The sequence below is a fragment of the Siniperca chuatsi genome, linkage group LG4 (genome assembly GCF_020085105.1).
Source record: "Siniperca chuatsi isolate FFG_IHB_CAS linkage group LG4, ASM2008510v1, whole genome shotgun sequence".
Classification (NCBI taxonomy): Eukaryota; Metazoa; Chordata; class Actinopteri; order Centrarchiformes; family Sinipercidae; genus Siniperca; species Siniperca chuatsi.
In genome coordinates, this window is record NC_058045.1 from 8,243,773 (window position 1) to 8,263,161 (window position 19,389).

At 39.6% G+C, this 19,389-nt stretch overlaps 1 protein-coding gene across 1 annotated transcript; it reads left to right on the forward strand.

Annotated features, from left to right (window-relative positions):
- Positions 1 to 1,664: 1,664 nt before the first annotated feature.
- Positions 1,665 to 16,996, forward strand: dhtkd1 (dehydrogenase E1 and transketolase domain containing 1). The gene is made up of 17 exons (XM_044191823.1): positions 1,665 to 1,973; positions 2,207 to 2,359; positions 2,969 to 3,180; positions 3,292 to 3,486; positions 3,677 to 3,946; positions 5,430 to 5,601; positions 5,893 to 6,091; positions 7,054 to 7,366; positions 7,452 to 7,536; positions 7,637 to 7,776; positions 7,906 to 8,056; positions 8,162 to 8,268; positions 12,641 to 12,805; positions 12,911 to 12,993; positions 13,262 to 13,428; positions 15,803 to 15,888; positions 15,988 to 16,996. The coding sequence occupies exons 1-17, from the start codon at positions 1,802 to 1,804 to the stop codon at positions 16,087 to 16,089; spliced, it is 2,772 nt and encodes a 923-aa protein (XP_044047758.1). The 5' UTR covers positions 1,665 to 1,801; the 3' UTR covers positions 16,090 to 16,996.
- The last annotated feature ends 2,393 nt before the right edge of the window (positions 16,997 to 19,389 follow it).

Genomic DNA, 19,389 nt, shown 5'->3' on the forward strand with positions numbered 1-19,389 from the left:
ACCATCACCATGTCAACTACAATTTTTATGATGATACACAGTTGTACATCTCTGTCTCACCAAATTACCCCAATGCTCTCATGCTCTCATTGCCTGTCACACTGACATTAATGTATGGATGGTTAAAAACCTTTAAAAAACTAAATGAGGAAAAAAAGTAGCTTCTTTTAATAGGACCCAAAACAGCATGAGAAAAACTGCACTCAATGCTTGGTGATCTTAGCAAACAGATTAAAACTAACATCACAAACCTGGGAGTGATTTTAGATTCTGATTTAAATTTTAATTCTCATTTTAACAAGGTCATTAAATCCTTTTTCATCTTAGAAATATCGCCTAAGTCAGACCTTTTACGCTTTCACGCTTTTATTACTAGCCGTTTAGACTATTGTAATTCCCTTTTTACTGGATTATCTAAAAAGTCTATAAGAAAACTACAGCTAGTTCACAATGCTGCGTCTAGAGTCTTAACTAAAACAAAGAAAATGGATCACATCCCTCCACTGCTTAAGACAGTGGCTACCTGTATCTTTAAGAACTGATTTTAAAGTTATTTGGCTTGTTTATAAAGCCTTAAACGTACCTTGCTCTTTCCTACATCAGAGATCTTCTTACATGTTTTTATGTTCCAGCTAGATCACTAAGGTGCTCCACTGCTTTTCTTTTACATGTTCCTTATGTGACTCATAAAAGTACCGGTGAGAGTGCCTTTTGTTTTTATGCCCCTAAACTGTCGAACACACTGCCTCTGGATATTAGAATAGCAAGTTCTCTCTGTATTTTTAAAAGGAAATTAAAGGTTTTAATTTGGAGTAATGTTACAGCCTTAGTTTTAAAGTTTTAATCATTGGTTTTTATATTATCCCTGGTGTATATATTATATTTACCTTATTTTTATTTCTTTTCAATATTTTATTGTTGTAATTTTCAATCTTAGAAAATTATCTCTATTGTTTATTTATTTATTCATTGTCTGTGTTGTTTTAATCTTGCTATGTGAAGCACTTCGGGCTGCATGCTTGTATGAAAGATGCTATATAAATAAAATTGAGTTGAAAGTGGCTTAGCACAAGCCTCCTGAACATCTTAATGCACCTTGGTTTAGACTCTCCTGGTCTCTGTAACTCTACTGGAGGGATGAACACCATTCCTCCAAAAGATATTGCCTCATTTGGTGTTTTGATGATGGTGGCGGGAAGCGCCGTCTACCACGTTGCTCCAAAATCTTGTATATAGGTGTTCAATTGGGTTGAGATCTGGTGACTGTGAACGTCATAGCATATGATTCACATAATTTTATTCACTTTAATTCGTCACCTATATGATATTTAAAAGTAAGGGGAATTCTACATCAATGAACAAGTAGAAAAAGCAAAATACTGAAAAATAGAAAAGGATAAATTCTTACCAAAACCACTTGAGATCCTGCTTTCCAACTTTCAAATGGGGGATTTGGAATTCACAAGGAGCACGTGAACGCAGCACAAATCTCGTTGCTTGACACTTCAGTTACTTCATAATTTTTAGCTAGCTTATACATAATGCACCGTTGCTCCAAAATATATCATCGTGTACTACACATACAAACCTGGTGTTTAATAAATGGGAGACAAAAGTAACAAAAACAACTTAAACTTAAAGACCTCCACGTAACTGTGAAACGCGTACAGGAGCTTCAGCCAATAGGCTTCCGATGCTGCTTCTCCTCCCATAACGTCCCTCTCTCGGCAGTATGGCCGCTGTCCTGTAGCCGGTGGTGTGTTTGTGCTGCACTAAGATTAAAGCATTACCCTTTTAAAACATGTCGGCCGTACTTTACCTGAAAACGTCGTTGAGCAGACTGCCACCATGTGTCGCTCGGCAGGTTGTCGGCTGCTGTTATCACACCGAGAGAGGTGTCTACGGATACCGACCCAAACAGACCGAGAGGTGCCACAAGTTACAGAGCGACTGCATCGCGTCACTAAATCAAGGTCAGTTTAGGGTTAATTCAAAGTATGGACAATTTAACATCACCTGATAAGAAGGTGAGGAGTCTTTGTCGTGTTAAAATAGCATTACTGACTAAGTATTCGTTTGTACCTGTGTAAAATACGTCATTCATATTTAAATTGTTGATTAAGAGGATGATTTTGTTGCTATTAGTCGCCATTGCACCCAGTGGCTGACACTGAAGCTATAGTGTGTTTTTGTGCTTCGTGCTCAGATCATGGTCTTGCCCGTCTGGTGGAGGCATACAGAGCACATGGACACAAGGCTGCTAAAATTAACCCCTTACTACCCCAAAAGCCTGTTGCTGACAGTGTCCCAGAGATAAACATGCTGACTGGCACCATCAGAGGACAACTCAACACCTCAGGTAAATGACAGCTGCGGAAAGCATGCGTCACAAGTTGGGATGATGTCTTCTATTCCTTCTATACACGATTTGTTACTGGTATATATGCAACATTATTTAATCTATCCTTGTTAAAAGGGCTTTTACTTTAAAGTACTAATACCGCACTGTGAAAATACTCGCATTGAAAATGTTACTTAAGTAAAAGTATGTAAGTAAAAACAGGATAATGTAGTTACAGTATTAAAGTAAGTGTTGATTGCTTTCTTGATTAACTGACTGATTGTTTGGTTTGTAAAAATTCTAAAAATAGTGAGGAAATGTCACAATTACCCAGAGCCCAAAGTGACACCTTCACAGTGCTTGTTTTGTCCAACCAAACCTCAAAATTATTAAAAATATATTTAAATAATTAAAAAGGAATAGCAGTAAATCGTCACATTTGAGAAGCTGGAGCCATGAAATGTTTTGGCATGAAAAATTATTAATTATCAGATTATATTATCAATCAATTTTCTGTCAGTCGATTAATCAACTAATTGTTTCCGCTGTTCTTGTACGTTTTCATATGTTTTGTGTACAACAATCTTAATTCTGTGTTATCACTGCTCATTCAATGTTCTTCTGCAGGTCTACGGCATTTTGGCAAAGCGGAGGCTTCAGTGGAAGAGGTTCAGGCCTACCTGGAAGAAGCCTACTGTGGCCACCTGTCAGTGGAGACCAGCCAGCTGAGCACTGTGGAGGAGCGGGAGTGGTTCGCTGACCGCTTTGAGGAACTCAAGAAGAAGAGTTTTTCCACCGAGGAGAGGAGGCAGCTGGCCAAGATCATGCTGGAGTCTCAGGTAGGTCCATATACAATGAAAATAAAATGTACTGTATTATTTGACACATCTTATTATGTTTTGTATGGTAATATCATGTATTTCCTTTACTTTTTCTCTCACAACCTTTAGGAATTTGACCACTTTCTGGCCACCAAGTTTGCTACTGTGAAACGTTACGGAGGAGAAGGAGCAGAGAGCATGATGGGCTTCTTCTACGAGCTTTTCTACCAGTCGGCCCACAGCGGAGTCACTGACATTGTCATCGGCATGCCCCACAGAGGCCGACTTAACCTCCTGACAGGCCTGCTGAAGTTCCCACCAGAGGTTAATTAGCCACATTTAATGAGACGTGTATACTTTCAAATTGTCCATGACCTGACAAGATTAGATTGTTTATTTTGCACCGCTGTAATGAGCAGCACAAGGAAACAGAAAGTCACAGCCAGCTGCCAAAGTTCAAACAAGGGTAAGATAACATCAGACAAGACTGTTCTGCCATCATTTTTCTCTCCAGCTCATGTTCCGTAAGATGCGTGGCCTCAGCGAGTTCCCCGACACCTCGCCTGCTATCGGGGACGTCCTCTCCCACCTCACCTCCTCAGTGGAGTTGGATTTCGGAGCTGGACACCCTCTTCATGTGACCATGCTGCCCAACCCATCTCACCTTGAGGCGATCAACCCCGTGGCTCAGGGCAAAACCCGGGCCAGGCAGCAGCTCAGGAAAGAAGGAGACTATTCACCCAAAGACAACGCCCAGCCAGGGGACCAAGTCATCTGTCTGCAGGTACTGGTTCACAACTAATACACACATGCAGCCAAGACGTTTAAGTTTAAAAGAAAAGGAAGAGCAACTTAATACTTTTTGCCTTGATTTGATGGTGACAGTAGTGAGATTGACAGGAAACATGGGGAGAGACAGAGAGGATTATGACATGCAATAGAGAGCAGAAGATGATGTGGTTATATGATTATATACTACAGACAGACCTATAGTCTGAAATGAATTGATAAATCTCAAAAAACGTTGTATTTGCTTTTGGTGTGGATCCAGATCCAGGAGTTTCATAAAACATGTTTTATTTTTGTTTTTGTTTTGTTGTGATCAAATTTTTATTTGTCGTTACTGGAGGGCAAAGCAAATATATCCAGCAATTCTGAGACACTATGTCAATGATCAGCCCGTGCATACACTGCATATTACTGCATATAAAGTATTCTTATTCTTCTTTAAGTGCCACTATCTGTCCATATATGTGTATATATATAAATGCATTAATTTGCTGCCCAAAAGGAGCTCTTCCTTGCTTCTCCAGTTTTTAAATCATCCCCCTCACTGTCCAGCTATACAAATTACTTTTTTTAAAGCATTTTTGCAATGTTCTCATAAACAAATGCACTTACTAGAATAAAGACAATTTGGCACATGGATTCCATGATTGTCTATCACTACGTGTATTTGGTACCGATCCAGATTAGAAATTTCTAAATATTTTCTGTAATTAAAATAACAAAGTGTTGTGCAGCCTTGGCAGAGGTATACACTTTCTCATGTTGAAGGATAGGTTCACAAATGTTCAAGTCAGTCTTAAAACAGTTATCAGGTGCCCAATATGAGCAGTGAAACTGAGGGAATTTGGTACTAAAAAGACTGTAACTTTGGAAGATACCACTTGATTTGATTAACTCAGACTGCTGAAGCCTCATATTAGCTTCAGATAGACTTCAGAATGTATTTTCACACACAACTAGGACCGTAGATTTTGTCCCCTATCACTTACATTGGAAACACATTAGAAAGGGATCTCATATGGGAGGCATGATTACAGAAAGCAAAACCTGTTTCATTGTTTCAATGTTCCTATGGTTACCTTACTATTGTTTTAAGACAGACATGAAAAATTGTGAACCACTCCTTAGGTTAAACATTCTCTTCTCTTTAAACAAACTTGTCAGATGTAACGGTGGCGTAAACATAATTCGCAGTCAAAAACAGCATAAAAATGTACTAGTTCCACTGAGAAACAAATGTGTACACAGCCATCACAAGCTTCTTTACTCTTCTGTTCTGATCCACGGTTCATACTTTGCAGGACGTAATGACACTAAACACCTCCGGTCCTTCACCTCAAAATGTTAGAAAAGTTAACATTCTCTGTTCGGCGAGGTAGAATGTCTGAAATTGTATTAAAGTGAAGCAGGGAGTCCTTATCAAGCCTTCCTGCAGTGTTACCAAAACTTCAAGACAATCTCTGTTCTGTTCTCCACAGGTCCACGGTGACGGCTCTTTCACAGGCCAAGGGATTGTTCCAGAAACTTTGACCCTTTCAAACCTCCCTCACTACAGAGTCGGTGGGAGCATCCACCTCATTGTGAACAACCAAGTGGGTTACACCACTCCATCCGAGAGAGGGAGATCCTCTTTGTACTGTAGTGATGTCGGTCAGTGAAACTCGTAAATAGCATCTGTATGAAAATAATAATAATAAAAAATTAAATACTTTCTTATCAAGCATAAAAAACTCAGTCAAATTGTTTTCGCAAATGCGCTCGTGCAAATTTAAAACATTTGAAAAGGTGAAATCATTGTGCTTTTTGTGATGGGTACCTATTTGATACTCTTTGAATTGCCAAAGTATTGAGTAAACCTCAATATTTGTTCTCAAAATATTACTTGACACAGATCATGTATCGTGTTATAATCAGAAACTAATGCTCACATTTGTATCACAGGTAAGATGGTGAACTGTGCTGTGATCCATGTAAATGGCGATGATGCAGAGGACGTGCTGCGAGCCACTCGGCTGGCTGTGGAGTACCAGCGGCTTTTCAGGAAAGACGTCATCCTGGACCTGATGTGCTACCGTCAGTGGGGCCACAACGAGCTGGATGAGCCTTTCTTCACCAACCCTGCCATGTACAAGATCATCCGGTCAGTTAAATTTACCTTGTGTACTTGGTATCACAACACATTTTCACTATCACTTCAAAAGTTACTGTAGCATACACATCACATTTATCAGGATTCTTAAGCAGATGAGAAAACTCAGAGATACACTAATATTTCAGCAGGTATTAGCCAATATTCACTTTAAAAAGTAATATCGCCGTCAGTCTGTCCTGTAGATATTTGGCTGATTGTGGTTTTAGCTTTAGTTATTATCTCTTTTTCTATGTCACTTAATACAGCTGTCACATTAGCAACAGAAAAGAGATGACCATGTCTGAAAAGCTCAGTCCTCTTACCGTATGAATAATGTTATACACATCAATATTAACTGAGTGAATACTGGATATTTGTGTCAGACATACACTGTTATGATATTTTGAAGCTAAGTTCCTGGTCTCAGGTAGCATGGATAGCTTGTTTATGTAAAAAAAAAAAAATATTACATTTGTTGTTGTGGGTGGTAACCTACAGTTAAAGAGAGTCATTTTCAGTGTCCAACTGCTATTTAAAGACATCACATTGAATACTGACCAACAAATTAAGAAAACAATTGTAGGTCTGATGTCTAACTTCAGTGTTGTTAAAAAATATCCATAAACTCTTTCAATCTGAACCTTGTAAGTACAGAATTTTATTTATTTTTTGCATTTAAAAGTATACAAAGTTCAATGGGGAAAAAAACTGCATTTTTTTTTTTAAAAGCCCTAAAATGCTTTTTATGCTACCTCTGGGTTCAACAAAAAGGTTTTGCTCACAAGTGGAGCGGGTGGGAACAGTACCACTGGTAAAACCAAGACAGTTGCTTTAGAAAATTCAATACCTCCTGAAGAACTTCTTGTGTAGATTAAAAAAAATATTATTCCCCCACAGATATATTGTGGATTGTATATTGTGTTCTTGAAAAAATACTGGTTAGTGAAACAGGCATTATTGCATCCTCACAGATCCCGCATAAGCGTCCCTGACTCCTACTCAGACCAGCTGATCTCTGAGGGTCTGATGACAGATGTTGAGCGTGATGAGATCAAGTCCAAATACTACGGCATGCTCAACCACAAGCTGTCCAACATGACCCTGTACAGCCCTCCACCCACCAACCTGCAGGGCCGCTGGGGGGATCTGGTGGAGCCCCAGGCCAGAGTCACCACCTGGGACACGGGTGTCCCCGTTCCCCTGTTGCAGTTTGTAGGAGCAAAATCTGTGGACATCCCTGAGCAAATCCACCTGCACAGCCACCTTGGAAAGACCCATGTACAGGTGCGTCCATCGTCTCTATTATTGTCTTTTGTTGACATGGCTGCAGCAAGATGATGATTTTTTTCCCCCTCCTTTGTGAACTCAGGCTCGGTTGAACAAGTTGGAAGAAGGGACCAAACTGGACTGGTCCACAGCAGAGGCCTTGGCTTTCGGCTCTCTCCTCTCCCAAGGTCAGTGTTAAGCACAAAATACATCAGATCAAATTCAAAGAATCGTTGAATTTTATTGCTGTCAAGGAATGGATTTGTAGACTTTAAATTATTGTTACAGGCTTTAATATTCGGATCAGCGGCCAGGATGTTGGAAGAGGCACGTTCAGTCAGCGACACGCCATGGTGGTGTGTCAAGAGACTAATGACATGTACATCCCTCTAAACCACATCAGCCCTCAGCAGACAGGTTTCCTGGAGGTAAAATCCTTATAAACCAGATAAAACATCAATGTGAACATAATCTGTCTAAATCAGGACATTCATTCTTACATAATATCAATTTCCTCCTTTTATGTGGCGTTTTGTGATGTCTTTGTGTGTGTTTAGGTGTGTAACAGCCCGCTGTCTGAGGAGGCGGTGCTTGGATTTGAATACGGTATGAGTATCGCACAGCCGAAGCTCCTTCCCATCTGGGAGGCTCAGTTTGGAGATTTCTTCAATGGAGCGCAGATTATCTTTGATACCTTCCTCTCTGGAGGTAAACTTCTGACTGGTGCTATCAACAGATTCACAATTACTCTCGTTATCTTATAATCTTTGGAAAAATCGTCATACATCAGATGTGAAACTGCTGTGTCCCCAGGTGAAGCCAAATGGCTGCTACAGAGTGGGATGGTGATCCTGCTGCCTCACGGCTACGATGGAGCCGGACCTGAACACTCATCCTGCCATATGGAGCGCTTCCTCCAGGTCTGTGGGACTGAAATGCTGAATTCATGTCAAACCAAGTTACCAGTTTCTGATTTTGTGTAATACCGTTCATGTCAACATCCCAGTTGTACAGTAATTATAACTGGGAAACTCAGATGTTTTCTGAAAGCGCCGATCTGTCAGACTTAGCATTTAATATTACTTTACTCCCTGAAAATCAAACAAACATGGACGCCTCAGGTCAGCCAAAGTCTGTCATTCAAGGTAATTAAATCCAAATTTAATTGATGTAGTGCTATGTTTCCACACGCTTATCCTTCACACAACCAACTTTGCCTTCATACAACCGCCTTCAGTTGTCAGTAAGTCGTAAACATGGGAATCTTTCCCATATCATCATGCATTCGATGTGAACGCTGCAAAAACTACATGTTCAAGTCCTGCAAATTCATCAGCTGTTGCTTAAGGATGAACCAAAAGCACCTCAGAAGTTTTCATGGAGGTTTAATGTTTTACCTCAGCCAGTGCAGAGGTTATCTTTTCACTCCTGTCCATTTGTAGCTTTAAATTATATTACTACTAACTAGAAGAGTGCAATCAGTAGAGTGCAGATTTCCGCCAGGCCTGGTGTCACCAAATGGCGTATGAATAACGCGCCAATGCCTTAAGTCATTTCGTGTGTTATCACAACGCCTTTTTAGCTTTTCGCGTATCATTTCATGCAATTTAGTCTCTACTGACTTATATTGTGTAGAGACAGCATGTCATTTTATCCGCAAATGTCATTGAGAAAAAATTGTCAGGTGACATAGTATGTAGGGACGAGGTCGGGGTGGATGGATGGTGGTATGGAGCTAATTTCCTGCCAAAACTTAACAAACGAACAAAACATGTTTTACAAATGCCCTACAATTCACTAACAAACAGTGTGATTTGCAAATACAAAAACACAATCGACAAACTAATGCATTTTGTTTTGCAAATACAAAACATACCTTTGAAACAAATACACAACATATTGCTGATACATCATGCTTCAGAAACGACTACAGCATGTCTTACGAGTACAAAAAAAAAATCCTACAAAGTAGGGCTGCACAATTATTCGAAATATTATAAGTGCAGTATCCAAATCGCAGAAGCTGCAATTTTTTGATAAAGGTAAAATGTGTCACAAAGCAGCATTATGAGGTACTGTAGTGCTGCAGCCCTACTACAAAGACAAAAAAATATCACGTGACTTTTGGCACCGTCTTTCCACCATGATTGTGCTGAGGATTTTCTCACAAATGTCCTGAGTAATTCGCCCTCCACAACAGCAGGTGGTGCTATGAGTCAATTTTTATTTTATGGTCTAAGTTCATGACCTTTCAGTGCTGCAGTTAAATTAGATTAGATTCAACTTTATTGTCATTACACATGTACAAGTACAAGGCAACGAAATGCAGTTTAGATCTAACCAGAAGTGCAATAAGCAAGTGCAGGATATAAAGTGTGTGCATAAATACAGGATAGAGCAATATTATGAAAACATTTTACAAGTGGTGCTATGGACATTATATACAGATGGTATTACTATAAACAGAAGTATACTGATAGATATGCACAATAAAGAATTGGACTGGGCAGAACAGTAGTGCAATGAATATAAAGTAGTGCAATTTAAGGAAATAGTTAACAGTGCAGTATATGAGTTATTGCAGTATTCAGTACATCGTACTGGAGTGCAAATGATGCAGTATGTGTATAAATAAATAGTCCAGTAGTGCAAATGAATATGTGGTATATGTAGCAAAAACATTATCAATATAGCAGCATTTAAGTTAAGGTATGAGGGGACAGTGGAATCAGCCGGGGGCAGAGTTCAGTAGGAAGACAGCTCTGGGAAAACAGCTGTTTCTCAGTCTGCTGGTCCTGGTCCAGAGGCACCTGAGGCGCCTGCCGGAAGGCAGGGGAGAAAACAGTGGGGTGAGAGGAGTCCTTAAGAATGCTGCGGGCTCGACGCAGACAGCGTTTCCTCTGGATGTCCTCCGTGGCCGGAAGTGGAGTCCCTGTGATGTGCTGGGCAGTTTTCACCACCTGCTCCAGTGCCTTGCGCTCTGCATCAGAGCAGTTCCCATACCAGACTGTTGGTTAGCATGCTCTCTACTGTGCAGTGATGGACGTTCACCAGGATAGCTGAGGACAGTTGGTTCTTCTTCAGTGTCCTCAGGAAGAAGAGGCGCTGGTGAGCCTTCTTGACCAAATGAAAATCATTAGTGCAAAATGAATGTAATTATAAGTTAAAAGTTACAAAGATGTATTGTGCCCGAAAGACCTCAGCAGCCCTGATGTCCATAGTGTGTCAAAGTGACACGCAGCACGCCGTGTTTATGTGCTGGTGCAAAGATCTAAATAAGCAAAATGGCACCCACATACTGGGAATTAAGAAATTAAATGAGGAGTCATATTTAGATCAAATACTTGCTATTTGATTTTGCAAAAATACTGCAAATACGACACATGTCATGGAAAAGACGTGTCAGTCCATGTCAGCTTTCTTCAGTACAAATGAACGTAGTGCAGCACAGAGGATATTATTTACAGGCCACTAACAGATGTAGTGGTCAATAACAAATCTATAGAAATAATGTTTCTTAACTGGCCACCAGCAATCAGCAGACAAAAGACATCAGATTGATGCTGTTTCTGAAATCACCCCCTCATTCATTGCTCCCAGTGTAATTGGCACTCTGTAGTTTACACTATTGTGAGCAGTAAATTGAGACTTCAGACGCTAAAGAATCATTGTCATTTTGTATCATCACTGACAGCTTTAGTGTCACACAGCGGCCATTTTTTTATATATAAATGTGACGCATTGCTGGGATTGGGGATGGGATTGTTAGCTTAAAGTACTTTTTTCATTCCATTATGGGAGTTTTTGAGGACATTATATAGAGCACTCAGAATTAAGACACTTAAATAAAATGGCAGAGGTAAGAAGTGAAATTATTGACTGTTCACGATGCGGTCCACTATATAGTGCCATTTTATTATTGACTGAATGTGTAGTAAGATTTGTTATAACCTGTGTAGTGGACTCACATTATTGCACATTGCAACATAAGAAGTAATGTTCAGTGAAGTTGGGTTCAGACAGTGATGGGATAAGGGTATAACAGCAATATGCACACTAACTCAGGGGGAATGCAAAAGCTTTGGAGAACTGCAGAGGGAATTTTAATTGGCAAACAAAGATTTCTTCAGATACGTACAAATCAGAGACTGCTACGAAAAAAAGATAAAAACCAGAAATGTCTGAGGAGGGCAATGCAGTAATAGATATTCTGACTAAAGTGTATAAACAGAGCAGCAAGAAAACCATTTTCAAATTATACCAGGGTCTTCAGAAGCAGAACGGGAATAATACCGGGTATATTAAATCAAAATGGGAAAAAGAACTGGACACAGAAATATCACAGGAGGACTGGCGTTCAGTGTGGAGAACACAGCATTCATCCACAAGCTCAAAGAAGTGGACAGAATTTGGTTGTAAAAATGTGATCCGTTTCTTTATTACACCCCACATTAAAAGTAAACAATCCCAGGCACAACAGCACTGCTGGAGACTGAGCTAAAATATGTTTAGCTCTAAGAAAGATTTTGGGAAATGAAATCCCTAATGATGTTAAGGTCCTGTATCTCGGTGTAATAACAGAGGATGTGATTATTAAAAATACTGTTGGTAAGACAGCGACCACAAAGAATTGGTACAACCCTGAGCCCCCAAGCCTGAAGCAGTGGATGGACATAGTTAAAGAAATCTTTGGAATGGAAAGGATGACTTTCTCTCTGAGATCTAGAGGAGCAACCTTCTTCATAAAATGGGAGAAATGGACTGCCTACGCTACAGTGGAAGAGGACGCAACCTTCCTTTGATTTCTTTTGGGCAGTAATGGACATCTGACACGATATATCATGATTATTTAAGGTGGTGTGCCCCCACACTGAGTTATTCTTTTTATTTTTCATTAAGGCAGTGTTCAATCATGCATTGCACAGACGGAAAATTGGTACATGTATGCAAAAAAACAAATAGGGCCATTTTTTAAAATTCCCAACCTGTCATTCCCACATTGCCGGGTTTGAACTTTTCACAGACCAAAACACAGGAGGAGTATTGTTTTCAAAGCACGGCTCTATCTCTGCTGTTATTTGTTAACTGGTGGGAATATCCTGACATCAGGACCTCCAGGTCTCTGCTGCTAAATATCATTACATTCATTTCCCGTTACAGAGACTCCAGATTTACAAGTTTTAATGTTTCTGAACTGAATGTCTGTGCTCTACCAGCAGCTGTCTAGTTGGTTATGTGTTATGTTACACATTACCTCTTCCTCTTCCATTACGTCCTCTTTTTTTCTCTTAGATGTGTGACAGTAAAGAAGAGGGTGTGGATGGTGACAATGTGAACATGGCTGTGGTCAACCCCACCACTCCTGCTCAGTACTTCCACCTGCTGAGGAGACAGATGATCCGTAACTTCCGCAAACCTCTCATTGTGGTTGGACCCAAGACACTGCTCAGATTTTCTGTAAGCGCTGTAGATATTGTAAAGAAGAAACATTTAACATATGCAACTCCTTTTTAATAGAGATTTCAATCTAAGTGGCTGAATAATGTTCGTTCTTTTTCGCAGGGGGCAGTGTCCAGTCTGGCTGAACTGGCACCAGGAACATCTTTCAGACCAGTGTTAGGTGATACTTCAGCCTCAGCAGAAAGGTACAGAAGTCACGGCATTTTCATGACTGTGAACACTTGGAGACTTTTCTAATGATTGTAATTTATTCTGTATATGGTGAAATATATTTAAAGTAATAATTCAAATGGCAGGGCTTCACATGTCAGTGCAGTGTTCATGGACTAGTCTTCTAAAACAAGAGCTTTTTCATTTGATGATTTGAATAGCCCTTAATAAAAACCTGCTAAAACTTGGAAGACACAAGTACTCATTGACCCCAGCCATTTTTTTTTTTCTTATTCCATGCAGTGTCCAGAAGGCGGTGCTGTGCTCTGGGAAGCATTACTATGCCCTGCTGAAACAGAGGGAAACATCAGCAGCCAACCAGAACACAGCACTGATCCGTGTGGAGGAGCTGTGTCCGTTCCCACTGGAGGCTCTGCAGCAGGAGCTCAAAAAATACCCCAATGCCAAAGGTACGTGTGGGACACCACCTTCACTGTTCGTAGGCATGCTGACTTTCTAAGCGCCATCACAGCAACAATTTGATTGCTGTCCAGTTAATTTCTATATGTTTTGTTTAGGTTTGTACTGCTATATTAGAAGGAAATCAAGGCTGGTTTATGAACAAAGTAACACAAATCTAATTGAACACTTCTTCTATTCTGTGCACACAGTTGTGGACATTTCAGTGTGAAGGACATGACTGTGTTTCTCACCGTACATTACCATTTCTGGTCTTCATATCACTTAAAAATGAAAGAAGAAACACAGTAGAGGACAAATTAACAGCCACTACAATAACCCCACAGTAAATACAAATGTGCTGAAGCTCATGTGATATAAGCTGCAACTGATGATTGTTTTTATCATCAATTATTTCAATATCAATTCATCTGTTCTTTTTTTCTACTCAGTTAAGTAATAATTTTGCCTGAAAAATGTCAAACATAACATTTGTTTGTTTTTTTTGTTTTTTTTACATAAAATTGACTTATAAGATAGATTATAAGTCAACTATATGTTTTATTTTCATTCAGAGGTGTATATTCAGCTTGATGGTAATTCTTTTAGACCATAGTGTGTAATGTAATCTGTAGTCTCTTTGTATCCACTGTTTCTCTTTAACACGCTTTTCCTGTGTTTTGCACATGTCATGATTTTTAGGCATTTCCCTTTGCTATATTACATAATACTGCAGTCTGTGACTGAAGCACAACAGACTAGACACGTTTATTTATATAGTATAAGTTTGTTTCAGATATGAATGTGGTGCAGAGAAACTTTTTAATCCTCTTAACTTTGCTTTTTTGAGAAATCTACAAAGACACCTTGACAGTAGTCCGGCCTACTAAAAATACATACGCTGAAAAGTTTTCTTACATCTTTCTGAGACACAAGTCCTTCAGTTGTCGCTATATTTTCAAGGTGACACGCTTATTTTGTAATTGTCCTGATGAGGTTGTTAAAATCTTCATAGATAGCTGGCTTTGTTTTTAGTCTTCAGTGAAATCAGAATCAGGTTTATTGCCAAGTAGGTTTACACATAAAAGGAATTTGCTTTGGTATATTGGTGCATAACAATAAATATAGTAAGTAGAAAATATAAAGAAAGAAAGATAGAAAGAAAAGAAAGGGATTCAAAGCGAGCGATTACCTTTGACCTTTATTGACAACAGAAAGTTATTTCAGTTTTTTCATTGTTTACTTGGAGGAAAGTGACTTTTCTTGAATACACTTGTTCAGAGATTCAGTGGAACCAGAATCACTCGATGATACAAACATCTAAATTTGAGTGTCGGGCAGAAAAACAATTACAAAACCAGCGACACGAGTGAGTCATAGTAAGCTGAATGCCATTCAGCAGTATGCGGAAACTTCAGTAGAAGTCTGATGGTCACCTCTTTCACTAGTGAGTCCTGAAGATAACATCAGACAACTAAAAAGAAACCAGAAATGCCAGTGTATCAGTGTATCTGACAAAAATCTAAAGTATGAGCTTCACCAGATTGGTGTTCACTGCAGGGCTCTTGTTAAAGATCCCCTCCAGACATGTATTAAAACATATAGTCTGCTTGGAACAATAATGTGTGTCTTGATATGTTTTTCCACAAAAAAAAGTATAATTTCCACATTAAAATCCCTAAAAAGGCATCTACTCCTTCTAGCTCATTAAAAAAGTAAAAGTTTTCCTGCTGGACACAAGATGTCTCCCACTTCACTGTAAAGTCCATTCTCAGTGTCTGTGCACTGGCGGCTTCAAGTTGTATAAGTGGAAAATTTCTTTGGACCAGGATTGGCTTCCAAACTATTTTTGATGTCACAAATCATGCTCGTAGGCCCACCTCTTAAAATCTGATTTTCAGTGAGCGAAGAGAACCTTTCCACTTTCAGCAGATGAATGTGAAAACAGCCTTCTAGTGTCAAACTCTGCACATCATCATTCTGTCAGTGAAGCTCAAACATCCAGTTGTAGGAACAAGAAGAAAAACACATTTGTGAGTGGAGGGGGGTGATGTTCCAAGGCTGGATTTTCATTATTGTGTTATTACAAATGTCATTGTGATTCTGAATGAGGTTTTCTTACTTCAGGAACAAAACTGGAAAGTTCAGGTTTCTCTATTTCATTGTTCTCAGTCACCTCCCCAAACACACTAACGTAAATTCAGTTCCTGTTAGAACTGGAGTTTCTCTGCTCTGTGGTCAAAGGCAGGAGAAGAACTTCAGCCAAAGTCGTCTATAAAATACATGAACAAGTCACAAGTTTGGTGTGAACTCGCTTTGAAAAACACAGTGAATCGTGTCCTCTTTTACTGTCAGTGTAATCAATTTTGTAAAATTCCCTCACAGAGTTTGTATGGAGTCAGGAGGAGCCTCAAAACATGGGTCCCTGGTCTTTTGTAGCTCCCAGGTTTGAGAAGCAGCTGGCCTGCAAGGTGAGAAGTGTTTCAGATAATACAGCGTGAAGCCAAATGGTTCTGAAATTAATTGTTGATATCACACATACTAGACTGTCTCCTCTGTCTCTTTTTCAGCTCCGGTTAGTGAGCCGACCTGCTCTGCCCGCCCCTGCTGTCGGTATCGGGACCCTCCATCACCAGCAACAAGAGGCCATCCTCACCGCTACCTTCTCCTAAGACTCAACAAGACTGGGAACCAAAAATAATCAGTACACAAGCACCAGTACTACACTTCAAACTGTATCTCTAGTGGTCTTCCTACCATTGTCGCTAAACGTGCAGGGCTGCTGCACGGCAGATACACGGGACCTTTTAGATGATGTGGGTTGTGCAGTTTAAAAATAAAGTGGTCAATAATATAAAGGAGGTGTTAAAGAGAATAGTGCTGATAGTTCTATTTGTACTGTTGTAGTCAAATAGGTTTTAATTATGTTTGATTGTTAGACGGCAAGGCCTGAATTCCTGTCTGCTCTATTTCCCCCTTCTCTCATTTACTATGCCTGTATTCTTCATGTGTTCACTTACAAGGCACTAATGTGCTAAACAGCTAATGTGGTTCGGATCTGAAATGAGGCCTTAGAGACGATGTTTACAGTGTGATTGTAGTAAAGAAGCACTTTAGCTGACCATCGTATTTGTAGCACTGAGGACTGTATCTTACCTGTGTCAAACCTGTACAGGCTCCACTTTCCAGGAATCAACTGTTTAGTCATTTCATGCATTAGGTCTGCATAAGTTGTTAATTTTTATATTTTTCTAAACACTAAATATCAGTATACATTGTTAGAAATCTCTGAGCATTATCCTTAAAATATTAATGTAAGAACGGGAGTACTTAAACTGGATTTCTGAACGAAAGTTGTTACCATTTTTACTGTTAAATGTTTATCCAACCTTGAGTAAGATGTATTTGGACATTTCATGGTACAAATTTGGGCTAAGACGTACTTGATCATTATCAATATTAAATGATGTTTCAACTAGGACTTGGATTAAAAATAAAGGCATTGAAGGGCTAATGTAAATAAACCAAATCAGAATGTTCAAATGGGAATATTTTCAAATAAATCTATTTTCATGTTTATGCATCACGTTTCTTTTCTCCTGATCTCATGCTTGTGTGAGAGCCGACACACCTGTTAAGTTTGACTGAATGTCTGTAATATGAAAATAGGGTCTTTCAAAAAAAACGTTTATATTGATAGTTGTTTGCTTTATGATCAACTAGAGTAGATTCTAGAGGTAGTTTTAACACCTGTCACTCTCCGTGAGCTGGAAAAGCTATTCTACAACTCTGACAGGACTCACAAAAATCAGTAGCTGCAGGGAGAAGACAGCTCCAAACTGACTATGTAAAAAAACCCACAACAATGTTGAAGCTCATTCTGCTTACTTTGACCCGTAATAAAGACTTATAGTTAGAATCAGGGACACACTGGAGGATAAACCAAGCATATTTAGTTAACTGTCCTTTTACAGCTTGAATGCAAAGTGTACATCCTTCTAAATATTAAATTCACGGAAGTCTCCATTTTAAAGAGAACTCCACCGATACAGTTTTTCACTCCTATAACATTGTTGGACTCACGATGGACAGTTTAAAAAAACAAAAAAGGATCAAAATCGATGCAGCCGAAGCAGATATCATCTTTTTCTTCTTCCTTGTCAAAACCTGGCGCCTACATTACCCACAATGCAACTCAGTCACTAACAGTTTGGTCAGCGATGCGGGTGCATTACACTAGTAGCAGCTAATGCAGCCTTGCGCTGCTAACCTGAAGCAGAGATGAGGAGCAGGCTACAGAAGTCTGGTAAACTCACTTTTTTCAAACTCCACACCCCCAGATGTTTTTCATTTTTAAACTTGTAGTCTTCAGCCACAACCAACGCTGACTCAAGTGACATCACTTGAGGCAATTTATCAGATTTCGCGCAGCTCCCTCTGGAGCCACAAAAGGCTTTACGGTTGTTGTTTTGTTTCTCTTGAGATGGTTATAAAACGATAATATTACCATCATGGGTGCAAGGTGATTACAAGTACTGCACCTTTTTTTTCAAGTGCTTTGTAATTTGAGTAAACTGTAAAATCACTAATTTTACTTTTACTTAAAAATATTTGAATTAAAGCATCATCTTCAAAACCTTTTAGAAAGGCATGAATTAGACGAGCCTACAGTTATTCTGTTACCGACCAGTCTTCCCTGACGTTTGATTTGAATCTCTTCCCTCATAAGACAGTCTGAGAAAAAGAAACAAAAGTCAGCACTTTGGATAGAATCACTTAAATTGGTCGCCATTGGTGCCTTTGTGGTGAACAAGTAACCTTTCCTCAAACTTGTCTCCTGTATTGAGTCCTGTAACAGTACTTCTACTTGAGTAGGATATTCTTAGTGTGCATCCAGACTTCTAAATTGCTGCCTTCATCCCAGATTTTGTCGAGTGATTTTAAAAAGGTCTAGTACTCTCAAAAATGGCTGTTTCCTGGTTGGTGAAACAACTGAGCCAATCAGCACCTTTATAGGTAGGACTGAGATTAGTATCTAACTGTGAGCCGGAGGATTCAACACTTCATTTCCCCCTTGATTGTCAAGTTTGCAGCACACGGCACCCTCTAGCATTAGAGCCTTGATTTGGATAAGGAAAAACTCCACATGACAAAACAAAAAGTACCTTTAATGAGCAACAAGAGCAACAGGGGAGAGATCCGTCTTCCAGGAGGGACATGCAATAGCTGAGTAGACAGAAATAACAATATTGCAATCAAACATAAAATTATGATTGCTTTGATGGAGGATGAAGTACAAGAAGCTAAGAGGCATGACTTGATGGCTGTATTACAAACAAAATGCTACTTCAATCAACCGAGACTAAAATGATGCCGTGGACAGACACATCAGTCACAGGAGGTTGTGTAGCCTATAGGTCCTAGCATTGTCTGGCAGCACCTGGAAGTTGCTTAAACCTGCAATAAATGATTTTTTGGCCACGTGGGGGCAGCAGAAACAAGCTGTGAACACAACACTGACATATCATCACCTTTTAAGTTGATATGGCGAACAGTTGCTTATTTACACATCCAGCAGCAACATTATCATTTATTTGGAGTTGTGTTTCAGGCCACCTGATGAATGTAGGTCCGATGTTCACTCTTTTAGCTCTGTTTTTGGTCACCAACTCCTGAGGGAAATATCTGGCTTCAGCTGCTAAATGCTCCACTGTGTTCACCAGCTCGTCGCTAACTGTATCTGTCTGCAGTTTGGTGCTGAGCAGGTAGTGTACAGTGGGTTTTACAGCTTTTTGCTGAAAACAGCTGCTGTCTGCTGCCTAAAATGACTGTGAGAGCATTGAGAGTGAACCAAAACAGTAAAGTTGCGGCCAGACAGCCAAACAATGCGCTGAAACTCGCTATAAAGCTCCATAAAGCCAAGGGCAGCTGCAGATTCAGGTGATAATTCTCTGTAGGTTCATCAGACAAAA